The sequence below is a fragment of the Hesperophylax consimilis genome, chromosome 3, assembly GCF_061612785.1.
Source record: "Hesperophylax consimilis isolate HC1 chromosome 3, BYU_Hcon_1.0, whole genome shotgun sequence".
Lineage (NCBI taxonomy): Eukaryota > Metazoa > Arthropoda > Insecta > Trichoptera > Limnephilidae > Hesperophylax > Hesperophylax consimilis.
The window spans coordinates 35,229,977-35,256,429 of record NC_142838.1 but is presented as its reverse complement, the minus strand read 5'-3'; the positions used below and the strand labels follow the sequence as shown (position 1 = coordinate 35,256,429).

General features: G+C 36.3%; 1 protein-coding gene across 2 annotated transcripts in view; it reads right to left on the bottom strand.

Moving 5' to 3' along the window:
- Klp31E (kinesin-like protein 31E) overlaps positions 1 to 26,453 on the bottom strand; it is a 173,473-nt gene that overhangs the window by 43,938 nt on the left and 103,082 nt on the right. For both annotated transcript variants that reach the window (XM_089650551.1, XM_089650557.1), the window contains exons 3-4: positions 19,276 to 19,498; positions 373 to 615 (exon numbers count right to left, since the gene is read on the bottom strand). In XM_089650551.1, the coding sequence (XP_089506677.1) occupies positions 373 to 615; positions 19,276 to 19,498 (466 nt within the window). The remainder of the gene's footprint in view (positions 1 to 372; positions 616 to 19,275; positions 19,499 to 26,453) is intronic.

Genomic DNA, 26,453 nt, shown 5'->3' with positions numbered 1-26,453 from the left:
CTCTGTCACTCCTGGTCACACTAGGAAAGGAAAAGGTGACCCCTTATGCCTTTTCCTTCCCCTCCTCTCCTTCATTTCCTTAAAAGACCCTCCATACTGCTTCCCCAAAGATAACATAGGCCCCGAGGGAAATTATTTTCTTCGAGGCCTCCTGTGTGGAGCTAATGTAAAAAAATATATTAACGAAAATATTTTGTAAAAACAATGACTTGACTTGTCCAATACATATAAGTTGTTTATAGCAACCTAAAAAGCGACAGAAAATAATTACAGGAGAGGACAATAAACATTTACAACATGACTTTTGAATAAAAAAAACATTCACAACTAATTAGTAATTAGTTAACTCTTGAAATGAGATATTGTGTCTACCTTGCACCCATAGGCATCTCTAGCAGGGTCGAACAGATCGATGATCTCCTCATTGTAGAGCTCCATGAACTGCGCCACGACCTTGAACTCGGGCGGAATGAGACCCTGTGCCCGGCTGGTGCGGCCGCGCTCCTCGATGCCATGGAACAGATCCTGTATGGCACGAGGGATGATGCCCATCTGCTCCTTAATCAGTTCCATGTCGAAGGCTGTGCCCATGGTGTAGGTCTTGCCCGATCCCGTCTGTAAACGGAAATTGATAGGTCAATAATATGATTTAATATATAGAGACATAACTCTGGCCGTAGAGTCAGGTAAGTTATCACTTATCTCACTCCTAGACATGAGTGCAGCGTTTGACACGATTGATCATGAATTCCTCAATAGGAGATTAGAGGAAACATTTGGTTTGAATTCCGACATAAAAAAATGGCTGGTATCCTATTTATCCAATCGCTTACAAGCCGTGAGGGTTGGAAATAAATTGTCCAACTTCGCAACACTTTCTTCAGGGGTACCCCAGGGATCCGTTTTGGGTCTACTTCTCTTCATCCTTTTTATAAATGATGTCGCCAAAATAATCGAGTCATTTGATCTCTTGTCTCACTGCTACGCTGACGATCAGCAAGTTTATTTTTACTGCGCTCCAAATGAAATCAATAGTCTCAAAATCCGTATAACTGAATGTCTAGAAGCAATAACTCGTTAGATGTCTTCAAACAAGCTGAAGCTCAATCCATCTAAGACTGAGTTTCTCTGGGCAGCCACAAACAAACGTCAACATTTCATAGACAATTCACCTATTACTATTTCCGGCAGCGATATCATCCCAAAAACAACAGTCAAACTTCTCGGTGTCAATTTAGATTCAGACTTTTCGTTTAAAAGTCAAATAAATAGGACTGTAAGCACCGGTTTTTTTCACCTAAGACAACTCAAGTCTGTCCGAAGAAACCTTCCTACAGAAGCAACAAAACTACTTATCAACTCCTACGTAGTCTCACATCTCGATTACTGCAACGGCATTTATGCCAGCCTTCCAAAATATCAAATTGACAAACTTCAATCAGTGTTTAATGCAGCAGCACGGCTCATAACCGGGGTTTCAAAATATTCACACATTTCAGAACACCTTCGTAACCTTCACTGGCTTAAGTGCCCTGAAAGAATCCAGTACAAACTGTGCTGGATGGTGTTTAATCCATCAATGAAATGGCCCCAACCTACATCTCTTAACTATGCGTCCCGGAAAACACTGGTCTGAGGCAGTCAACTCTTAGATCAGCAACATCATCAGCTGTAGGCAGACTGATAGAACCTAAGCGCAAGCAAAATACTAAGTTTGGTGATCGCGCTTTCGGTGTATCTGGGCCGAAGGCTTGGAATAAACTCCCTACGGAACTAAGATCCATAACAAGTCCAACAGAATTCAGGTCTAAACTAAAAACTTACCTTCTTAAGCTGTCGTACCCTTAGATTAAATATACCATTCCTAAGAGAAAGTCCAGTTATATTCAATTTTTCAATTAAGTCCTAAATCCTGTATCTAAATTTCGCCAATAAACAATTAGATAATGTTAATTAAGTGTTAATCTCAAGTGACCTACCAGGTAAGTATTGTACTGTATATTTTCTCCATAAATAGTTAAGTAATAACATAGATCACTGTAGAAATGTATTATAAGTTTGTACATCGCCCTTGAGGTGATTTTGCACAAAAACGGGGCTATACAAGTCATCCAATTATTATTATTATAATTATTATGGTTAATATTGTTTTGGGAGGGTGAAGTAGAAATATTATACATTAATTTGTAAAATTTGTCTATTTGACCTCATTCTGAATATGCATAGATCATTGAAATAACACTTTGTTTCAACTTAGTAACAATAAGAAACAACTGTTAACATCAGGGGAGAGGCAAATAATGCATGAAGTTGTAATTTTCCGTTTTCGGTTCCATGATAACTCAACACAATGACAATTCAATACACCTCTAAAAAGTCATTAAAAGCAATGCAAAAACTAACCTAACCTACATAACCTAATTTTTGTTTCATCACTTTATATCATTTTTTTAAAGTGGGTTGAATTGACATTTTGATGAGTTACCCGGTCAGCAAATAAAATATAGTTACTATTTAGTTTTTATACTTAAATTACCTTAACGCACTTAAATAACTTTAGTGCGCCCTACTGTCGAATTTGGCAGCCATCTCTGGTCCGGAGCCCCTAAATACCTGAAAAAAACCCTTGACTCTGTGCAAAAACGGGCGGTCCGTTTGATAGATTCCCCAATCTTAAAAAACGGACTGCAATCTTTAGAGCACAGGCGTCAGGTAGGTATGCTGTCCTTATTCTATCGGTATAACAATGTAAGATGCTCTGAGGAACTAGCGTCATTGATCCCTTCGGCACCGGTGCGTAGTCGGGATACACGCCAAACGCGCGCCCAACATTTGTACACGGTTGAAATTTTACACATGAGAACGGGTCGCTTCTACGATTCGTTCTTAAGTTCAACAGCTCGGCTGTGGAACGAACTGCCGGCCTCTGTGTTTCCTCCCACCTACAACATGGGACTCTTCAAGACCCATGTTCACTCCTTCCTCTCCACAAAAAGACCCTCCACACAGCATCCCCAAAGATGACATAGGCCCTGAGGGAAATTATTTTCTTCAGGGCCTCCTGTGTGGAGTTAATATAAAAAAAAAACTTTCCAGAATTTTTTTTATATCTCAACTATTGCAATCCAAAAGAGCGTGCGTGACAAATCGCCACTTTTTAAAAGTGAAAACCAAAATGTGTTAATGAAAATAACTATTTTCTTTTTAAATTACCCCACTTTAGATGTTTTGTCTTATTTAAAAAAGAAAAATTATGTGGACGGATTGTCAATATTATCATTTGAAATAACTTCAACAAAAACCAAATACAATCAGATAAATTATTTTGTATAATTTGTAATACAAACAAAAATTAAGCTCCTAATATGACGCAAATTACAGATCTCATTATACCTTAACCAGGACAGTGTTGGTGTAAGATTTTGTTCTAATGCGACATTGTAGTAACTTGAACTTTGATAAAATATCAAAATGTCAATTTAAAAATAAAAAAAAATCGTTTAGCATTCTGCCAAATTTGGTTGCCCAAAGCCACACTGGTGACAATTATTATCACATCCCAAAAAAGAAGTGACAAGTCAAAATAATAAATACAGAAATAAAATGAGGAATGTATAAATAATTTATCACTGGAAAAGCGTGGGAAATGCGCCTTATCTGTTTTTAATCGAACTTTTAGATGACCAGCAAAAAAGATGAATTTTTAATAATGAATCCGTGAAAATAGTGCCGGAAATATACAAAAAAAGTCATCAAAAATATTATATTTAAATTATTATAACCTACGAAAGGTAACAACGAAGTATTTTTTTCAATAATTTTTGGATCAAAACAACTATTTCCATTACTCCTAATTTTTAAACATTTAATTCATGGTGGAATTCCATTTTATTTTTTATAACTTTCTTCCATATTTATTTATTTTCGACCGGACCGGTTTCACCACGCATCTTCAGACTGTTTTAAGGTGAAACCGGTTTGGGTACTTGACATTCAAAATAAGAGGAAAATTTATTACTGATTTCGAGAAACTTCGTGTAAAGCTCGGGCAACGTCGGGTCCCCCAGCTAATAAGAAAAACATAAAACGAAAAAATGTGCGTAACGTATGAATGAGTAGCATAATTATTATTAAGGGCCTTATCCTATACAATGTCGTAACATGGATGTCGTAAAATAATAACTGCTAAATTAAAAGCTTTTTTAATAATAACGACTGCCATATAAAAGTTTTTAGTGAAAGCCGTAAAATCCTGATCGACGCGAAGGAATCTCACTACATTTATATTATGTTCGTATTTACATTACCAATGTTTCGACACTGAAAACTGATTCCATATCGAATAAAATAATTCGAATGTCGAGGGATAGAAATATTACCCAGTTTTATTCGCTGTTATGAAATACACAGCGAGAGATTATTTATAGTGATATTATAATTTATATGCAAATCTTGTAGAGATCGAAAACACTTAAGATACGGAATGCAAGGTTACATTTAATAATAAGTAATATTTTTTAAATAACATCTAAAACTAGGTTCGAAATAAATTATGAAGTTTATAATAAACATTGTATTTTCTTTTAATTTTTTGGATGGATAGAAACAAAGTGATTATTTTTTTTAAAGAATAACAACACATTTTATTTGAAAAATTCCTACTACCATCATTATGATCGAAAAATTCAGAGAAAATGGAACCGGTTAAAATCACCGGGATAGGAATATCGACGATCCCTAGACAATGCTGCGAACTTTTGAATCATTATTTTTTGGTTATTCGAAATACCACTTTGCTTACGTTTTTTTTCAGACATAATTTGCTCACGTACACTCCCAATACACTGTGATTTGAGTCAGTGCCAATCCACTAAATCCACTCGAGCGATTGGTTGTACCATATTATTTAACTAATATCATTCCTCAAAATATCAATATTGAAACATATGAACTGCTTACTGCGTTTTACAGCCAATGAATCGCACTAGATTGCGGCGTTTATCCAATATTTTTAGTTCTATAAATATGGCACATTATGACAAACAATCGCTCAAAACGTTTTTGCAAACTAATATTTTTTCCTTTTCTTTAAATAACAATGCACAATAACCATTAAAAAAAAATTAAAATCCCAACTTACACTTATATAAGAAAATTTAACCAATACACATAAATACATGTACCATTTAATCATAATCACGTAAACACCTCAGCACAGGTTCTCCCAGTGTGTTCACGAAACATATAACACTACCCACCAGTGTCACCTACTCAAACCTACCCCACACCCAGCATAAAAAATAATAATAAAACACCATATTAACAACAGTTCTAAATTTATGAATTGTATACAAATGTAAATATTTGGTAGACACTGTAATGTATCTATACAAATAAATAAAAAAATTTAAAAAACTTGGTATATTATGCCAAAAATCGCTCCAGTGGATGGAGCGATTTTCTCCTTTCTTTGATTGGCCACTATCAGGTAATCAGATCGCAGCCAAAATGCATTTAACTAATGCTAATTGAAAAAATATTTCATCTTTATAAGAAAACTATAAATTTATTAAAACCGGATAAAAAATGTTGAAAAACAATAATAACTCCAAATTGGAAAGCGACCTGAATTCGCCCACCTACCATATATAATTTATTACTAATGAATGCGAAATATTTACTGTCACCACGCAATATTTTGACTGCTGCGATAAAATCACATCATATTGCGTATCAGTTGCAGATGTGGGCTCAGATTACAGGTTAAATTGTCACTGATAATTATTAGTATGCACGAAACTAATTCCAAAAGATCTGGGGATAAACATCAGAGACCGTTATGTAAATAAACGCAAAGAGATTGTTCCGTAACGCCAATTGCTTTTGACAGGCCGTGTACTAACCAATCGTATCGTCAGAATTTGAACTGTATAGTTTAAATTTCGCACATGTCAGCTGGATCCACGGAGGCCGTGGGCCGAGCAGTCGCACAAAAACCGTTCGTCCCGTCATAACAACATTGCCGGTTCCTTATCGAAATAATTATCTTACGTATTTTTTATCGCAATTTAATCTAAAATAACGAGTGCTACCAACCACGCTAAACGTTCCAGTGCTGACAGATGATGCTCACTATGCAGATTTCACCATCTCCTCCCGGTAAGTTGATTGTGAATTAACGTTATGCATTGTGTTCTCGCATCGCCTGTCACAAGCTATATAATTAATTTATACTTTATCTGTGTGGAATAGCCCTGTAAAGGGCGGCTATTCCAACCCCTGTTCGTTTTGCGAACATTTTTGGTGCCGAAACTAGGGAACTTTAAGATTATAATCTATCTATGCCAAAACGGATAGTGCTGTGGAATGTTTCTTAAATATTGAATAATAATCAATTCGAACAGTAATTAGGTAGGTACCTAGCGCTTGAGTATTTACGACCTACCGCGCATATAATTATAATAGATTGAATTATTATCATTTATTTTGTTTCGTTTTTGGGTACGTTTCCAATCGTGTTTATTCAACATGGCCCCAGCCATTCAAATATTGCGCCGGAAACGGACATTAGCGAATAATAGGTTAGTCAAGACACATGAAATAGCAAAAAGCGCTTTGCACGATGCAACTAAGTGCAACTTACTGTTAGCGCATTATACTACTCTGGAAAAGATAGTTCTTGAATTTGAAACGTCTCACGCGGAAATATTAGCTTTAGATGACACAAACGAAATTGATGAAGATAAAATTCGCGAAACCTTTGACGAGATGTATTATCAAATTGTGGAAATTTACCAGGAGTTAACCAGTCAGTCTCTCGATTGTAAAACCGCGAATGCGTGCACAAACGTTAAATTACCAAAAATAAACATTCCAATATTTTCTGGAAATGTCAAGCAATGGCCCGAATTTTACGACATGTTTAACGCTCTCATTCATGAAAACAAATCTTTATCCAACATCGAACGCATGCAGTATTTGTTCTCATGTTTATCTGGAGAAGCTTCAGGGTTAATTCGGACATTTCCAGTACAAGGAGCTCACTACGTTGAAGCATATCAAAGATTAATCGCGCGCTATCGTAACGCGCGTGAACTCGCATTTACGTGTTGGCGGGAAATGCTAAATTTAAATTTTCCGTCTACCGATCCTTTTGAATTTCGTCGCGTGTTCGATGTATTTAATGAGGATTTAACAATTTTAAAAGAATTGGATCTCCCAATAGATAATTGGGACTTCGTGCTTTGTTATTTAATTCTGTCGAAATTAGATTCACCTACAAGATGCGCATTCGAACAACTGCAGTCTCCTACCGACCTGCCTTCATATTTGAAACTCAAAGAGTTTCTTTATAACAAATGCGAAGCTCTTGTACGAGACTTACATTTTTCGACTCGCGATAGCAGTACTATTGACAAACCTCTTGCACGGAACTTTAATCAGGCTGCCAAAAAACGCACTTCAGCGCTTCTTTGCGATCTTAAGAAAGGACAGCCTAAAACAAATAGGTCCTCGAACTCCACCACTTACCTGAAATGCTCCTGTTGCGGGGAAGACCACTCCATTTCCAAGTGCAAGGTATTTGCCCTCAAGTCAGTTCAGGATCGCCTACAGTTTGTTCAATCACACCGTTGGTGTTTCAATTGTCTTCATTCTTCTCATTATCTTAAAGATTGTAAATCTTTGTTTACATGTCAAAAATGTCAGCAAAAACATCATACTTTGCTCCATCGAGACGAAAACGCTTCTTTGGAAGATCAGTATCAACACTCCACGACGTCTACGGACCAGGAGCCTTCTTCCGACTCTAAAATTCAGGTCCTGACCAACTTAGGAGACAAGTCCATAGTACTATTGTCAACCGCCAATGTTGGCATTCGCGATTCGTCCGGCCGTTTCCAAACCTTTCGCGCATTGATCGATTCGGGCAGTCAAGCTCACTTCATCACCGATCGTGCTGCGGAGCTTGTAGGCATCCCTCGTCAAGCCAGTTCTCAGAGAGTTAGCGGCTTAGGCCAATCTTCCGCAACCACGTCAGGAATCATTCAATTAGAGATCGGTGTTAAGGGACGGGTTCTCTTCAACATCAAGGCACTTACGCTGCCTAGTATCTGTGGCAACATGCCAACTGTTCGTCTAGATAAGTCATCGTGGCATCAGTTGAGAGACTTGCCTCTTGCCGATCCTGACTGTCACAAACCGGGACCGATTGATCTTCTTTTGGGTGCTGAGGTTTTCTCTTCTCTTCTGAGACCTGGTAATTTGAATGGTGGTCCACGTCAGCCATCAGCTTTCAATTCTGCATTTGGTTGGCTTCTTCTAGGTTCAGTTGGTTCGAACACTGCTCATGAAACGAATTCTTTCATCGTTACTAACGAAGACCGGCTCCACGAAGAGGTCCAGCCACTGTGGGAGTTAGACACCATTCCCCAGTCTTCACACCTCACTCCTGAGGAACAACTTTGTGAACAAATGTACTACACTGACCACTCACGGGACACTTCGGGAAGATACATCGTATCCTTGCCTTTCCGAGAAAGGGGAAGGGATATCTCTTTTCCAGGGTCGCGTGAGATCGCTTTACGTAGATTCCATTCCCTCGAGCGCAAACTCATAGCAAATCCAACCTTACGTGAACAATATTCTGCTTTCATGACTGATTATTTACACAGTGGTCCCATGACTCGTGTTCCTGGAAAAGATTTGCACAAGGGAAAGTATCACATACCTCATCATTGCAATCTTCGTCCAAGCAGCGCTAGCACTAAGTTAAGAGTGGTTTTCGACGCCTCAGCGACGGATGTGAACGGATCCTCGTTAAATGATACCTTGCTTATCGGTCCAAAGCTTCAAAAGAACCTGCTGGAGCTTTTGCTAAAATTTCGTATACCATCGGTGGTGTTTACTGTTGATGTACGACAAATGTATCGCCAAATATTGGTTCAAGAACCAGATCGTGCTTTCCAAAGAATATTTTGGCGTTTTCATTCGTCGGAACCCAGCCAAGAGTACCAACTAAACACTGTAACCTATGGTATCTCCTCCGCCCCATTTTTAGCCTGTCGTACTGTCAAACAGTTGACCAAATATGAAGGTTATGATTTACTGCTAGCGCGTCGTGTGCTAACTTCGGATATTTACATAGATGACATCGTCACCGGTTGTAACAGCTTGGAACAAGCTCTACAAACGAAAACCGAAGTTATCGAGCTGTTCAAACGAGGTCAATTCGAATTGCTGAAGTGGGCTAGTAACAAACCAGAATTACTCGCCGATCTGCCTCCGGAATACTGCCTCAATGACTTGGTGTCCATGGATGTTGATAACTCTCACATTCTCAAGGTATTGGGATTAAAGTGGGAGCCACGACATGATACATTTTCATTCGAAGTCTTATGCCTCGATCGCGAGTTTACTAAACGCACTATCCTCAGTGAAGTCGCTCGGGTTTTTGACCCTCTCGTTTTTCTATGCCCTTTGACGTTTTTCGCCAAATCTCTAGTATCAAAGTTGTGGGTTTTAAAGGTTGGGTGGGATGACACCCCCTCTGTTGACATTGTTCGTCAATGGGATCGTTATACTAAACAATTACCGCTCTTGAAGTCGTTCAAAATCCCTCGATGGGTGTCATTCCCTCACATGGAGTCATGTCAACTTCATGGCTTCTCAGATAGTTCGGAATTTGGATATGGCGCGGTAGTTTACTTGCGAATCATGAATGTTGACGATAAAGTCCAAATATATTTGGTTTGCGCCAAGTCTCGAGTCGCCCCCACAAAAAAGATTTCATTGCCTCGCCTTGAACTGTGTGCGGCAGTTCTTCTAGCAGATCTATTAAAATTCGTCAAAGATTTATACGTACCATTACTTCCGATCTCCAATACCTTTGCGTGGTCGGATTCAACCATCGTGCTCGCCTGGTTACGTTCTCTTTCGTGTCGCTGGAAGACTTTCGTGGCTAACCGTGTCAGTCACATTCAAGATGCTCTCGACAGGACTTCCTGGCATCACGTGTCATCTGGAGATAATCCAGCGGATGTCGCTTCTTGTGGTCAATCCCCAGCCGATCTGATCGATCACACGTTATGGTGGGCGGGGCCTTCGTGGCGGATCCAGTCATTCGATTCTTGGCCGTCTTTCGATGGCAATGTCGACGAAATTGAACTTCACTCTGAGGAACGAGTTCGATCGTTATTTGTCCAACAGGACGAAAATCTGGTGGACCTATTACTAATTAAATTTTCTTCGATTCAGAAGATCCAACGCATTTTCGGTTACTGTCTTAGATTCATCTACAACCTACAGAATAAAGAATCTCGTCGTTTGTATCTTTCATTAAACCGTGCCGAAATTCACACTTCACTTTTGACAGTAGTTAAACGCACTCAACATGTACATTTTAATGATGATATCACGCGCTTGAAAGAGGGCAACCTTATGTCGAAACAAATGCGGAAGCTTAATCCCTTCATTGACGACCACGGTGTGCTCAGGGTGGGTGGCAGGTTATTTCGATCTGGGCTCGAATTCGAGTATAAACATCCTGCCCTACTTCCTCGCGAATCTAAGCTTACTTCTCTTGTGATAGACGCTCTACATCGCTCTACATTAACCAAATTATGTCCATTGCCTAGTCAATGTGACTAATCATCTTCGCTTCCGCGGCGCATTCTTTCTTATCATTTTCATTATTATTATTAATATATTTTTTTTTCTTTTTCTTCTCTCTTTTCACTATTTCTTCGTTCACGCAACGTTCCACAGCATTGCCCGTTTTGTTTCTAAATTTTCTTTAAAATACACGTTGTTGTATTTTGGTGGGCGGAATGTTCCGTAACGCCAATTGCTTTTGACAGGCCGTGTACTAACCAATCGTATCGTCAGAATTTGAACTGTATAGTTTAAATTTCGCACATGTCAGCTGGATCCACGGAGGCCGTGGGCCGAGCAGTCGCACAAAAACCGTTCGTCCCGTCATAACAACATTGCCGGTTCCTTATCGAAATAATTATCTTACGTATTTTTTATCGCAATTTAATCTAAAATAACGAGTGCTACCAACCACGCTAAACGTTCCAGTGCTGACAGATGATGCTCACTATGCAGATTTCACCATCTCCTCCCGGTAAGTTGATTGTGAATTAACGTTATGCATTGTGTTCTCGCATCGCCTGTCACAAGCTATATAATTAATTTATACTTTATCTGTGTGGAATAGCCCTGTAAAGGGCGGCTATTCCAACCCCTGTTCGTTTTTCGAACAGAGATAAATCTAATTTTGGAATCAAATATTAAATTAAACGATTCTTTTGTAGTAGACACAGTGGTCGTTTAATTTTAATCTACTCTTGCCGTATTTCTTTGGAAAACTGCATATTGTTTTGCATTGATTTATCTGCAAAGATTTAGGTCGAAATTATGGAAGACGAGGTAATTTGGTTTAAGGCGATGCTATACGTAGTGATGCAAAATCGTGTGTTTTTGGTTTGAAAATTTGGTGGCCTAGAAATGTTTCAGATGCTTTAATTAAATACTACGAGTAGAATACATCTTGGCCTTTGAAATAATCGAGTATTTTTTAGATAAGTCTTTTTATAAGCCCAGAAAAAAATAATGTATAAGGCCTATGAAAACTGCTTTAAAGTTCAAAATCTCCTACTTACGAACCCATTTTCGGTTATGATTTTATTGTATAATGTGGCAAATAAAGTTACCTATAAAATGATCGAAAAAGAATTAAATATTTATGCTTGAACATCCACAAAATAAAAAAAAGGGACTTTTTGGCCATGTTTTTTTCTTGCATAAATCAAAACAGGCGGATGGTGTAATGCGGGAATTTAAACCTTATCGCCATTTATATAAGGGTTGTTATTGATAGCAGCTCAATTTAAAATACTAAACGACGTAGTGCATCGCCTTAATAAAGTCCAAAAAATAGTCAAAATGAATAGTTCATATTTCGCGCCACCATCGTAACAATTGGTTTAATTTAAAAAATATATTTTTTTATTATATGAAGGAGATAAAAGTGAAGGTAAATTTTTCTTACAAATTCTTCAAACAAAACGAATGTGTTTTCGAAATATCAAGTTCTCCCAATTTTTCTATGATTGGAGTAAAAAAATTAGTAAAAATGTGGTTAGCATAGACATATGAATATTAGTAGACCTGCCCTAAGTGATTAAAAGCGTATTATCCCCACTCCCCATACCGGTTCCATTGGAGCCGGCTGGGCTCGCGTATGGCCTCAAGAGAAATTTGAAAACGTGACGTCATCATTCTTGTGCGAACTATGGTCGAGGCATCATTGGTTCATTTTACGAAATAACACGGCAAAATGTTGACTTGTGATATGAAAACTTGTAAAAATAGATGTGAAAAAGAGAATAAACCCAATTGTCGTATTACATTCCATAAGTAAGCATTATTTTACTTTATTTTAAGCTTATTCACACCGTATTATATGGATCAGTTTTAGAAACATATACTATCACATCACAATGTAGCGATTCTCAAGTGTGCTCATCGTTGTTTACTGGGGTAAGTAAATTATGAAACATTTGTAAAAGTGTCTTAACTAAATACTCTGAAACTAACTACGACTCTGCAAACAGAAGAAATTTACTTTGCCGAATTTGGACTTCGCAAATTAGTTCATAACGTGGCGAGTAATTTGCGCTCCCATGTAAAAATGTCTATTCATTCAAAAGCAGATTTTACTTTTAAGAACTAAATGGTGATATTATAATGCGAGATGCCTATTTACTGTCAGATTGATTTATTGACGAATCACAGTCAGCCTTACTCCCTTCGTTCTTCAACAGTTGATTTTACCCCTCGCCATTATCTTCTCGTCTATTAATTCTGTGGTGGTTAGCGTTTTTTTCATGTTTGATATTAAACTGTGGTCTATTAAGTCTGTGGTGGTTAGCGTTTTTTTCATGTTTGATATTAAAATTTTATTATTTAGAAATGCTAATATTTATTTTAAATGCATACACCGGAATGATACTTTTATCTAGTTTGTATAACAGTATTTGTTTTTACGGAAAATTAAAAAATGGCTGGAGTACACCGACTCAAAAAAAACTAATGTTCAGAAATCTTAATGTTACCGGTGTAAGTTTTGCGTAATTTGTCAATGCTTTATTCAGGTGTAGCTAGGTACCTACCATTCTCTCCGTTCATTTCTACTGTTCTATGTGTTTTGTACCGTGTTATATTATTGGGTTCAAAATTTAAAATTAGATTATTGGTCTGCAAATCAACACAAATTATAAAAGTAAGTGTATAATGTGCGTGCCGCTAAAACACATACACGAGTTCCGGTACGATCTAGGGAGTTATATGGTGTGGTAGCTCTCTATCCCCCATCCATGAAGAAGGTTCCCGTTTTTACCTGAAGGACGTGTTTTTTGAAGATATAAGGGCTGGAAGTTTCGCCTTCTAGAAATTTCTAGAACAGTCCAGAACATTCGAGAGTATTCGAGAGCATTCCATAACATTCCAGAACATCCCGAGATTGAGACAGAACATTGTGTTGACGTTCAGGAACATCCCGGAACATCCCAGATCATAATGAACTCAAAACGGGATTACAGGTCGTTTCCTGATAAACTTTTAGTAAATTCGTAATCATGACAATACATTGGTATCTCTAAATAGTATAAAACAAAGTCACTACCCGCGCCTGTCTGTTTGTGCGCTTAGTTCTTCTAAACTATGCAGCGGAGTTTGATATGGTTTTAGAGAATTTCTTCCGGAAGTTTTATATGTATATATAATACATGGATATTATATTTATTGAAAGTAGAGAAAAGTCGAACAACGCCGGATAAACGTCAGCTAGCAAATGTAATAAATAAAACAAATAAATAGGTAAATTAATAACTAATATAATATTAAAGAAATATATAAATTGAGCGTCAAAATAATCAATTCAAATTCAATGGAACGAAAAAGTTATCGAAAAATGTTAAGTAAGGCTGGCTAGTACTGGCAAAGGAAGGACGAAATAAGAATGAATGCAGAAGAGTATGCATGTGACGATGTATGAATTTGAATGAAGCAAGGAGCATGTGAAAAACAGAGTTGCATGGAATTCCATCATTTCTGACTACCCTCACGTTAATAGGTATCATTAAGTTCTGAGCTAAATTCGTTCGAAAGAGCCAAAATTTTCCAGGTTGGGAAATGTGAATACCTAACCAACCATAACCAACTCAAGATGGGTTGGGTTAGACTTTTCATTAAAAAAGAGTTATACGTATGTATTTAGTAGAATTTGTTCAAGGTCCGACAACGTCGTTTGCCGTGACATGACGGGACGATATAAAGATAATTTACACTTGACTTGCAAGCACGCGTGCCTCCTGCCTCGTGGTTTGTGCCCGTGTCCTGCCTTGAGTGAGACCGCCGCACGAGAATCCGAGGCATTTCACTGAGGAACTGTGATCGTTAGCACGAAGATCACCGCACTAAAAACGTGCTATAAAAAAGGTCAGAATCTTGGAATAGCTGAACCTACGACTAATAACCATGATTTTATCGTTAGACCTCGACTGCGCATAGCTTGACCTACGAACTGCGAAAACGTACGACCACAATCTCCTACTTCTGAAGAATTAATATAATATAATATATATATATATATATTATATATATTTTTTTTTTAACAATTTTTTTATTCAAGATAATGTGTCCTTACTGGGGTACCCCGTTCTAAGGTCACATTGTACATGGTTGTGTGTTTGAAATAGTATAAGTACATATGTTAAAATAATACATAGAAAATTAAAAAAAAACAATATTTAGAGAAAAATAAAACATAATACAAGCTTTAGTCTTTGTTGGGTTGCAAAATTATATCTATATTCTTCCTTTCCTTATCCATAATCCATTTCTTAATGTTTCTTTTGAAGTCAATTATTTTTTTAATGTTTTTTATTTCAAAAGGGAGGACATTAAATAATTTTATAGAATAATACTGCATATTTCTTTGTCCAAAAGTCGTTTTAGTTGTAGGTTGGTGTAACATATGTTGTAATGTGGATCTTGTGAGTCTGTCTGAGTTTGTCTGTCTAAAGTTGTCCTGGTTTTTGAATGCGTAAATTAGTATATCTTTTGTGATTGTTTTGGGGTCATTACATTCAGGGTTTTAAAAACATAGTAGGTAGGAGTTCTGATGGGGATCCTAAGTATAATTTTAGAATTGCCTTTTGTGTTATGAGGACTGGTTTTATAGTGGAATCGCATGAGCTTCCCCATCCGATAAGACCATATTGTAGTTGAGATTTGGCTAATGCGTAGTAAATTTGAATTAGTTGTTCTTTATCTAAAATGTTTCTTATAAAAGTTAACTTTGAAACAAAGTACACGTGTTCTCGGTATGTTCCAAAGATATTAGAAGAACGAGATGTGCTATGAGCAGTTCATATGTTTTGCCCAGTGTCGCCGGTTTTGTTCACCAATACTACTGCACACCTTCGCTTACGCTAAGGTATCAGCACTAATACATAGAACAGATTTCTGTGCGTACACGTTCCGATAGTATTCAAAGTACCCTAATTAGGTAGTACGCCGCCTACGGTCCGGCGGCCAACATAGCATATCTCGTTCTTCTAATATCTTTGGTATGTTCTGAATGATTAATATTTTATTCGGAAGTTTGCATGCTGTCACATTTTTAACAGGATCATGTTTCTCCGTGTATCTTTGCCCTTAATTACATGGCTGTTTCACTTGGCAAAAATACCTAATCTATCTTCATTTATGCAATAGTACCTACGCATGCACGAATGATATCACGTGTTATGTGTGTAGGCATTATAGTTATAATAGAAGGCCAATCGTAAATTAGCATTATAATCAAAACGGGAACATAAATAACCGTTTAGGATTCGATACACAAATGGTTTATTACCGCCGCGGCCATGCAGTTGCACCAGCTGCGGCAGTTGTAACCACGGGCCTGAAAGACTCGTTGTAGGGCGTGGGTAATTAATTCAAACGACTTTACCTCCACGGAAATGTACTTCCTCTAAGTACACGGCACAACGTAATCTTGGACGTGTGATAGCGGAACAAAAAACGCAAATATTTGAAGACTACAGGAAACCTATGCATATACCATGGTTTTTTAATGGAGTAAAGAGCCAAATGGTTATTATTGTAAAATAGCGCAGACCCATGAAAAATTAAAAGGACATTATAAATGTGGTATTGATAATTGCGTGTTAGCTAAAGAGCGTAAACGCTTGAAAAATCACGAAATTCGAATTTACTTACCAAGTTAATTCTAAGAATTTTAAACAAAAGAAATACTGATAGAATTTATTATTAAAATAATTTTCAGCTAATTTTTTTTTATCACATAGTACCAAAAAAGTATATACTGAAGAAAAGTTCTCGATTTATGGCTTTACTACAATCAGTTCCTATTTTGAAAAAGACTATTAAATTCAAAGCAAATCCGAGTTCTAGAGTTCATTTAACGAGAGTTACAGACAGACACACAAGCGAAATTAGTATTTTTGATATGTACAAAGACTTTCTTAAAATGCAATTATTACTAAACTAAAATAAATATCGTTTCGATCTTGAGTCAAGAACCTTTCAAGTTTTCGATCTTGAATCCAGAGCTTTTAAAGTTTACGATGAAGTCGAGAGTTCTTCAAGTTTTCGATCTCGAGTCGAGAGCTTTTCAAGTTTTCGTTGAAAACAACAATTAATAATATATATTTTTTTAGGATAACATTCTACTGTCGGAAAAAAATAATCAGCTGAAAATGTTATTTAAGATTAAAATATAGGCTTGCATTATTTGATCTGAAAATATATATCAACAACAGAGGAAAGATCTTCTTGACAATCTGACTATAGAGCAAGTAGCGAGTCGGTCTATGTAACAGGAAATTGCAAATTACTACGCAGGTTAGGGCGTCGAGAATATGCAAAACTGAAGGCATAAATAAAGGCAGAATAATAATATGAGGTTCCCGAAAAGTAACCAGCTAACTTAATGAACTAACTAACTAACCATCACGCCGTTCCCCCGCAGGGGTAGGCAGAGAGGACGGACCGCCAAACAACTCGGTCTTGGCACACATTCCTTGCCTCATTCACATTCATACATCGTCTCATACATACTCTTCTATTATTCTGACTCTTGACATAGCCGACTCGAGTATTTGATTCACTTGATCGTGCCATGTCTTCCTCTGGCGTCCCCGACTTCTGCTACCATTCGCATTTGCATTATATCCTCCTTACACTCCTATCTTCGCTCATTCTCTCTACATGCCCAAACCTTCTAAACGTTCCTTTCTTAATCTTACTCATTACGCTTATCAGCCTTGCACTCTTTGCGGATCTCTACATTCCTCACACGATCAAACATGGTTTTACCACACATACGCCTCAGGGATCTCATTTCAACAGCATTCAATCTACTTTCATCCTTTCTTTGCCAGTTCCATTCCTCACTTGAATACATCAACTTAATAACGATCAACTTAATAATAATCAACTTAATAACGCATGATTAATAAGTAATAATTTCCCCACTGATAAGTCAGAATGAACGGAGCGGTACACATAAAAAAATGAGTAGATATTGCTAATTTAATATGAATCTATTCAAATTATTGTTAATCCGGTTAAAAACGGGATTGCAGGCAGTTTCCTGATAATGTTTAAGTAAATTCGTAATTATATCGGAACACGGGTTACGGATAATATATAATGACAAAATGTTAGGATATTTGTAAAAAATAGTAAGGATATTTCGACACCACAACAATACATTTGCATTTTACAAAAATTTTATCAGCTGCAATACAAATAATTTTCAATAAATTAGCAATATTTTTTACCAGAAAATTTTCTCCGTGTTGCTAAAAATACAAATTTCTCAAATACATGCATGCAAGATTGCACCTATTCTCAGGTACAACCTTTGTTATTGGACCATTCACCCCATAAATTGCCAGAATGGGGTGTGTGCGCTGCATTCACTAATGACTGCTAAAATAATGCCCAGTTGTTGGAGGGTTCTTTACATGCAATTCCGCCAGCCTCACACGCGAGGGTTTCCCGGGAGACGAATGACTAATAAACGGGTAGTTTTATCCAGAAAAGAAGTGCATTTTAATGTAGGTATAAAAATGCTCAAGTGTGGACTATGTGAGCGTGCAATGACATTTAGAGACGGTAATTTCCGAGCATGTTCACGTCGATTGAAATTTCATTCGGAAGTTTTACTCGAGAACTACACAATACTTTACTACCATTAATGTATTATTTAGTCAATGTTTACTACATATTGGCATCCCCGAGGCACCATTGCTGTTGTGAAATGTCCAGAAAATTATTGTAAAGGAACGTATGTCTTGACGTAAGAAAGAGACAACAAAAAGACAAAGAGAGAAGATTTTTTTTTGATTTCTTTAGATAGTCATTTCAATTATTTATTGTTCTTTAAAAGTATTACCCTCTTAAAGCGAAGCACTACGAAGTAGTATAATAATAATAATACTTGGATGACTTGTATAGCGCCGTTTTTGTGCAAAAACACCTCAAGGGCGCTGACAGTATTTTGTTAGGTGTTGATCGCCATTATTCCAAGACAAACAATTATCTTTATAAAAGTAGACAGGGCCTAACGAAATAGCGGTGAAACAACACCAGGGGAAGAAGCATTTCAATTGCATCTTTAAATGGAAGCAACTTCGAAGAGTGAAATGGCTGTGACGCGTAAAAATAGCATAAACAAAAAAAACAGAAAATAATAATAAAAATATATAAATAATGGTTTAAAATTTTTTTTCAAATAATTATTGATAGACGAGCATTTAGATAGATCCGTAAGTCATGACGAACAATAAAACTGCATCGTTTAAAGATTACCACACCAGGGAATTTCCATAATAAGCATATTACGAAAATTAAATATTGTGGAATTTACATCAAACTCATAATATATGAAATTCTTTGGCAGCAGAAACTCAAGATACCAATAAAGGTTGTGTTATGGTTGTTTACAAAACATAGAAGATTGAAAATAAACAAAAAATAGATGAACTTTGAAGAAGACTAATATACGATTAGTTACACATCAATTAAACAGTACATAACCCCTTATCCGAACGATTTTAGTAGGTAGTTCTTCGAAGTCTAACCTAGGCTACCAAAGGCCATAATCCCCTCTCTTCCAAATATCCGACCACCCAACCATCCCCCATCCACATATCAGAAATACCAATGTAGACATACCTGTCCGTAGGCCAGCACCGTCGCGTTGTAACCATCCAGACTGCCCATGACGAGGCTTTCGACGCAAGCGCCGTAGACGTCCTCCTGTTGGCCGCCGGTGTCGAACACGTAGTCGAAGGTGAAGGATTTGTCCTGGCCGAGGATGACTTGCGGCTCGCCCGGAGTCACGGTGGTGCACATGCGGCACATGTCGATTACCTCGCGCGGGATCTGAGGACGAATCCTGGAAAAGATAAAAAAAATATTTTAAGAAAATTGTAAGATTGTAGATACAGTGCAACAGTAGATATTTATTGGAAATCAAAACTGAGTCTTCTTCTTCGTTTGGTTGAAGAGAAATGGTGGCTGCAACGGAAGGGTAAGCTCCTTCAGTCAATCAATGACGTCCGACGTGCAGCATCTCCTTGTTCCCGGGGAACTGGTAGAGTGGAAACTGATGGAAAATGTGCTTTGTGGTTTGAACCACTTCACGGAACACGTCGTATAAGAATGTCCCTCTGATAGTTTCCACCTGTGTTAAATCAAGGATTCCCTTTGCCATCGACTGATTGAATAACCTCAGCATCCCACTTTGACCTCCACCATACGAAGAAGAAGATTGGCCCCACATTCGCAAATTGATTGGCCTGACAGTACAATGCCAGCATCCCACAGCCTAGCAAACTCGCCACTACCGCCATCTACAACGACCGTCAGTCGATCTCCGATCCAACGCATCGTAGCAACTATAACATGGACATTGACTAGCACTAATATAAGTGAGAAGTTCATTTTCTATCAGTTATAACAGTGTAAAACAGGTATGGGGTTATCATCTGCTGAAGTTTTGAAAGAAATTATGTAAAGCTAGAGAAGTTCATCTCCAATCAGTTATAAAGTGTGTAAAACAGAAACGGGGTTATCATTTGCTCAAGTTTTCAGAGAAATGATGTAGGTACCTTCCTCTCGTATACAATTGCTACGCCATATTATTATTCGGTGACTCAATCCCATTTATGTTACAACATGAGTTTGTTTGTACGAGTATGAGGTTCGTGACATTATAAAGTTCAGAAGCAGGGGGTGATGGGTGCGCTACCTTAACAAAGGCTACGCAGTAAAAAAAAAGCCTCCACGGGGGAGGAAACCACCCTGTCTGCTGTCTGGGATCTAATGGACGATTGGTCACGTGCGACAATAGACAAGCGGAATCACACAATATCAACAAGAAAGCATCAAAGGAAAATAAGCTAAGACAAAAATTGATATTTAATTGCACACACACTATATGTTATTACACGAAAATAATAGGCACGTAGTCAGAAGGTGGTGGATTGAAAATATATCATTAAAAGAGCAGTAAGCTTCGGTATCATGATGTATCTGCGACAACTATAACAATTCTTTTAAGCTCTGAACGGCAGATCTTGAGCTGTTTACAACTATGAAAAAATGGACAAAGCGATTTATATTTTATTAATCCAAAGTACGGGCGAAGCTAGATTGTAAAGCTATCGTTAAAGGTGATGTTTAAATACTTTAAATATACAGTGTATTAAGCACGGGCAAGCCACCCAGTGAGGCCAACATTACTGGAAAATTTTGAAATGTAAAAAACATTGTACCAAATTAAAAAAAATAATAATAATAATACAATTTATTATAAAATAACACTAATATACTGGTAGTTAACATAATAAATACAAGTCACCAAAAACGAATGAAACCAGTTAAATGCTCTTTACATTTATTGTGATAATTCACTTATTTATCACTTACTCAAATCATCTACAATTTCGGTTGTCTGTGCGTGATTATTTTTCCAACTCAAATTTGCTTTGAATTTAAGTGTCATTTTCAAAATTGGAACTGCTTGCGTGAAGAATAATTCAGACAATTGATAAAGTGGGTACCTACCTATACTCGGTCCAACTTTAGAACAACCCGTGGACGCGCATGTCTCCGCCCCTTCGCCCCACTCCTAAAAGGACGAGCGTTAACACATTTAGACCCACTTTTTTAACAAATTAATTATTTAATTTATTTTCCTACCGATAAATAAAATAAAAAATTAAAACATTTTAATACATTCAAATAATGATGATGATAGTATTACAATACATTTTGTACTTTATTAGGCATCAGATTTATCAAATCGGCTAAGAAATCAATCCAAAGTTGAAAATATCATCATTGCCATTAAAAAAAAAATTAATTTTCCTCAGATGATTCATTTGAAATTTCAAAAGCTAACGAATTATCATTATTGTCCTCTAGTTCATCAACAATGTGATCGATATTCCGAAATTTTTTTTCGATATATATTTATTATCATTGTCCGTTGAGGTTTGTGCACCACCTATAAACATAAAAAAACCGATCAACACCAACATTCACAAATTTTATACATATATTACCTATCTATATCCTTGAATTATAAAAATGCATTGTTGTAAATACATTGTTGTCATACAAATAACACATAAATAATGTTTACCTGTCCTTTTTTGTTTTTCGTAATTGGTGATAATGAATTCGGACATATCGGCTGAACATCCATTTTATAGCAGGGTCTGAATGGGTTAATTTCTCTAAGCGCAGGCACTAACGACTAACGAATTGTCAGCGAAGATTGCCGGAGATAGCCGAGCGATGGTGAAGGAAAGGAGCGGGGGGGTGGTATGCGCAGAACGAACCTAATTTGGTACTCCAACAGGTCGTTCTTATCGTGGACAGAGAATAGCACCTATAATGCCACATCGGAATAGGCTCAGTCGCGTTGAGGAGTTTTTACAAAAAATGGATTTGTATCTATGTATTCTTGGTTAAAAATAATCTTTAAAAAAATTTACACATTAAAAATTTGAATTTCAATATCCCGTGATTTTTCGCGGGTCCGCGCTATTTAACTAATAATGACTCAGCAAAATATTTTTTTCAAGACGCGTTAATGTTTTACCCTGTCCTAGAATACTAGACAGAGGTTAAAGTGTCACAAGCTTCACGTTTCATTATTCCCATGACATTTAAAAATCTACGATAGTAAATTCTGACAGTTTATACAAGTTACACACATACATAAAAACATTTCTGTAATCATTCGATCCAATATTCTTGCGTTACACGAACATTTTTGCGCAAGACAATATATGCCTGGAAACATGGACGGAATTCTGGAAACCGTTTAGAAGTTCTGTCTGCCCCGAGTAATTTTATCTACTTATGACTCAAGTACTAACTTCTACTTTCCTAGACAAAACTCATTACTTGCAAATGCACGGTGAGCAGCCATTCTCTCCGCGGGAGTCTGGATTCCATACTAATCGTAATCTAATTAGCCAGTGAGCTTTGGCGCTTTTCCAGGTGCTAACTAAATATTTATGTTCCCATGGAACGCAATCACAAGTGTTTCAATTCTTAAACAAGAACCAAAACGTTAATGCATCTCTGTAAACTAGTTATAAGAAACCAACTCATTTAATGGAGGAATCTTTAATGTACTTAATATAGTACAATAGTGTTGCAATAGAATTTGAGGGCGAAATCATACATTTTGTTTTTCTAATCAGTGGGGATAGTTGGGCAGAAACATTTCAGAAAGCAGAAGACGCACTAAACGGGATCAAAAAATGGCTACACTACCACTCAGAATCGAGATCTAAATGGCTCTTTGCCAATCACTGTTAGAATACGGTATTATCGGATGGGGCAGTGCAAATGACAAAATTCTAAATCTACTAATTAAAACCAAAAAAAACATTACGAAAATGATTATAAATGTCTTGAGAACTGGAACTAACGAACTCTTCAACAGTCTTAACAATTGTCAATTAAACAACTTTAAACATTTAAAAGAATACACTTTTACATTCATAAATACACAACTAACACGTATATTACAAACACTAGATCACAGGGTCAACAATATATCCAACAAAAAACATGGAATACAACATTTAAGATTTAAATCTCAAATAAAAAGCTGGATATAAAACATAGGGAGATCAGAAAGAGAAAACAAACTGACACCAAATACAGATTAAAGCCGAAACCAAACAACACGACACTATCAATAATTCTTTCCGTAAAACATTGTATAATATATTTCTAATTACTTCGTATTATTCGTACTATCGAATTTTAATATGAAAATGAAATCCTCAGCACGGGAGATCCCAGTGAGGATATCGTTATCTCTAGTTGTTACAAAAAAGAAAACTAATAAAAAATTTAGATCATTATTAACTATAAAAATGTTTGAAGAAATTCAACTTGTTTAATATAATGTCCTGAAGGAAGAATGATTGTTTTCGAAACTAGTAGATATTAAACTCAAATAAAGCGATAGGTAAAAAAAATAACATCAAACAGTATTATTACAAAGTACAGTCCAGTGGTATTATGAAGCATTGCAGTATGTGACGTCACATGTAGGAAGAGATCAATACAAGTTTTCCGAAGCGCACCCTAAAATCAGAATGCTCTGGAATACGGACACTTTCCTCCAGTAGGAGCTTTTGGGTAAATTCTAGAAATTAGCTAAAGCGCAAGTCATGAAATTTACGTCGTTAAATGCCCTGTAAAACATGCTCTAAGCTAAAAGTGATGTCCCACTTACTTTATGTTATGTAGGGGTGAAACCATTTTAATGTGACAAACATAAAGAATTTGCTAGAGAGAATTAGTTGGGAAAATTGGAATTTCTAGATAAGCACAACTATTTAAAAAAAAACCGAAACGTCATTTGCATCATAATGGAGTTTGGAAAAATCCATTTAACTGCCAAAATACAAGACTGTTGTTAAAAAAGAGTGTTGAAATACGTCGAGCAATTGTTGGTAATAGTTAGTTTTTTGAAAAAGAGTGTTGAAATACGTCGAGCAATTGTTGGTAATAGTGAGTGTTTTCAAAAACAGTGTTGAAATACGTCGAGCAATTGTTGGTAATAGTGAGTGTTTTCGAAAAGAGAAATATCTACAAAAAATATTCCGAGGGACAGTTTCAAGTTAATAATAACTCGGGGATAATATTTTATGACAATCTTTAAATGCACATTCTATTAACAGTTATTAATAATATTTATTATCAACACATTCTTTTGTGAAGTCATATTTATTGAAAAAAAAGTTTTAAAATATAATGCTAATTTTGACAAAAGAGGAATATACAAGTCATAAAAAGTTTTCACACAGCGAAAAATCTTCGGGTTTAGTTTAACACTAAAATTATTATTAATAACAATTAAAAATTTATTTTCTTTATCTTAAGTTCCATCAGATGTTCTATTTTCTAGTACGCATATTGCAGTAATGCTTTGCGAAAATCTAAAATTACCCATTTCGAAGACATCTCCATGGAGAATAAGAATAAAAATAAACCGTATGGGGTAGAAATTTCTCTTTGTGAAAACGCTCCTCAATTATTATTTATTTATTTCTTAATTAACGCCCTTTTTCGGAGCTTTTATGGTGCTTTTACTAGATATAAATATTTTTAAAATTTTCTGGAGCCTTTTGATGGGTAAGCTAATACACTATAATAGATTTGCGACATATATTCAGAAACCTGCAATGCGCCCAAGTAAACGGGGTTAATCTCGTTCGAATTTAAATAACGGCTTTGTTTACGTCTGAACGTCTTAGGCTGTGAGCATTTTGCCCGAGATTTGAATAAAGATCAGGGGAATGTATGGTTTGATTTATCCCGCCAACTTATAAGGCCACCAGGTGGGTGGTGGGAGGCAAGCATAGGAATCATCACTCCTCTATAAGGAAGGCTTCAGGACCAAACAGAGAGAATGACTGTCACATGAATAATGCGTGTGTTCGTCAGGGGTAAAACAAAGACATATCTTCTCGCAGTGCTTTTAAGGAATATTAAAAACCAAGACTTTTCTATGAGCATTTTCTTGGTCCTTATGTATTATTTTCATGAAGACACTTTCATGAAAATGGAAAGAAGATAACGAAAACAAAAATTTCAGTGCTCTTACTTCGTACATAAATACGCCCAAATTATTAAAATAACAGTCAACGAAATTATTACAAGATATAACTATTGACGCCAGAGAGATGTAAAAACATGCATAAAATAGGTTATTAGGTTCTCAGTTCGGGTTATTTAAATAATTAATTCGGATTGAAGATTAAACATGGCATCGAATCAAAAAATATCTCATGGAAGCATTAATTTTAACTACTTAAATTGGAATTTTAATGCTTATTTTTCAATCTCCCTCAACGTAAAACGATGTTTCTTGTAGTAATTAAATTCATTTCATTTTCATTTTTAATTGCCGGCAACCCGGGTGTGTATTTCAATAACATAATTATATAAAAACAAGTAAGTAACCCTTCTCACTAGAACATTTCTGTTCTGTGGTGGGTACAAGTTGAAACTAAAGTGTTATTTAAAATAAAAGAAGAAAGCCAAAAGTGAAAATTTTACAAAATAAAAGAACGATGTCTTCATGAAGGCAATGCAGAAACGGTGCAATTATTTCAATAGTGTATTTTTAAGGACTGCATTAAGTTAGCAATAAATTAATAAAAAATAGTACTTATACATAATTTGAGGAAAACATCACTAATTTTGTTGTTTGTTTTTGGGGTGTTATGCCGTGTTGCGCTAACTCCTTCTTTAGCCTAAAACATCACTACATTATTTGATTATATTCATAGTATTGGTAGCCGGTAGGAAGAAATTTATGTCACGAAATAATAGCATTAATTTCCTGGTATCTCCTACACTTGAAATGAAAAATAACTTTTGCTAAAAATATGCCGGAATATTATGAGAAATGCGGCAATAACTTTGTGGCTTGCTTCTAAAAGGGCCAATGTTCGTTAATTCTTTTTGCGATATTGCCTCAAAATTAGGTAATCTTCCAAATTCTAAAAGAACCTTTCAATTTCGACAAAGAATTTTTCTGTTTTCGGGGGCCAATGTTCACTAGAAAATCATTACACTTAAAATTCAAACTTGCTAAAAAGAGCAAATTCAAAATAGGACTAGTGAACAAAAATCTGACACTGGCCCTTTAAGAAACAAGTCACCGAATTAAAGACCCAATATAAAACTTGTTCATCAATCCGATCCCCAGAGAAACGAACATCATAATTTACCATAACAAAAATGATTATTTTAATGTCAAACCATAAAAAAACTAATGGCTCGACAACCTTTGAAGGCTTAAAAAC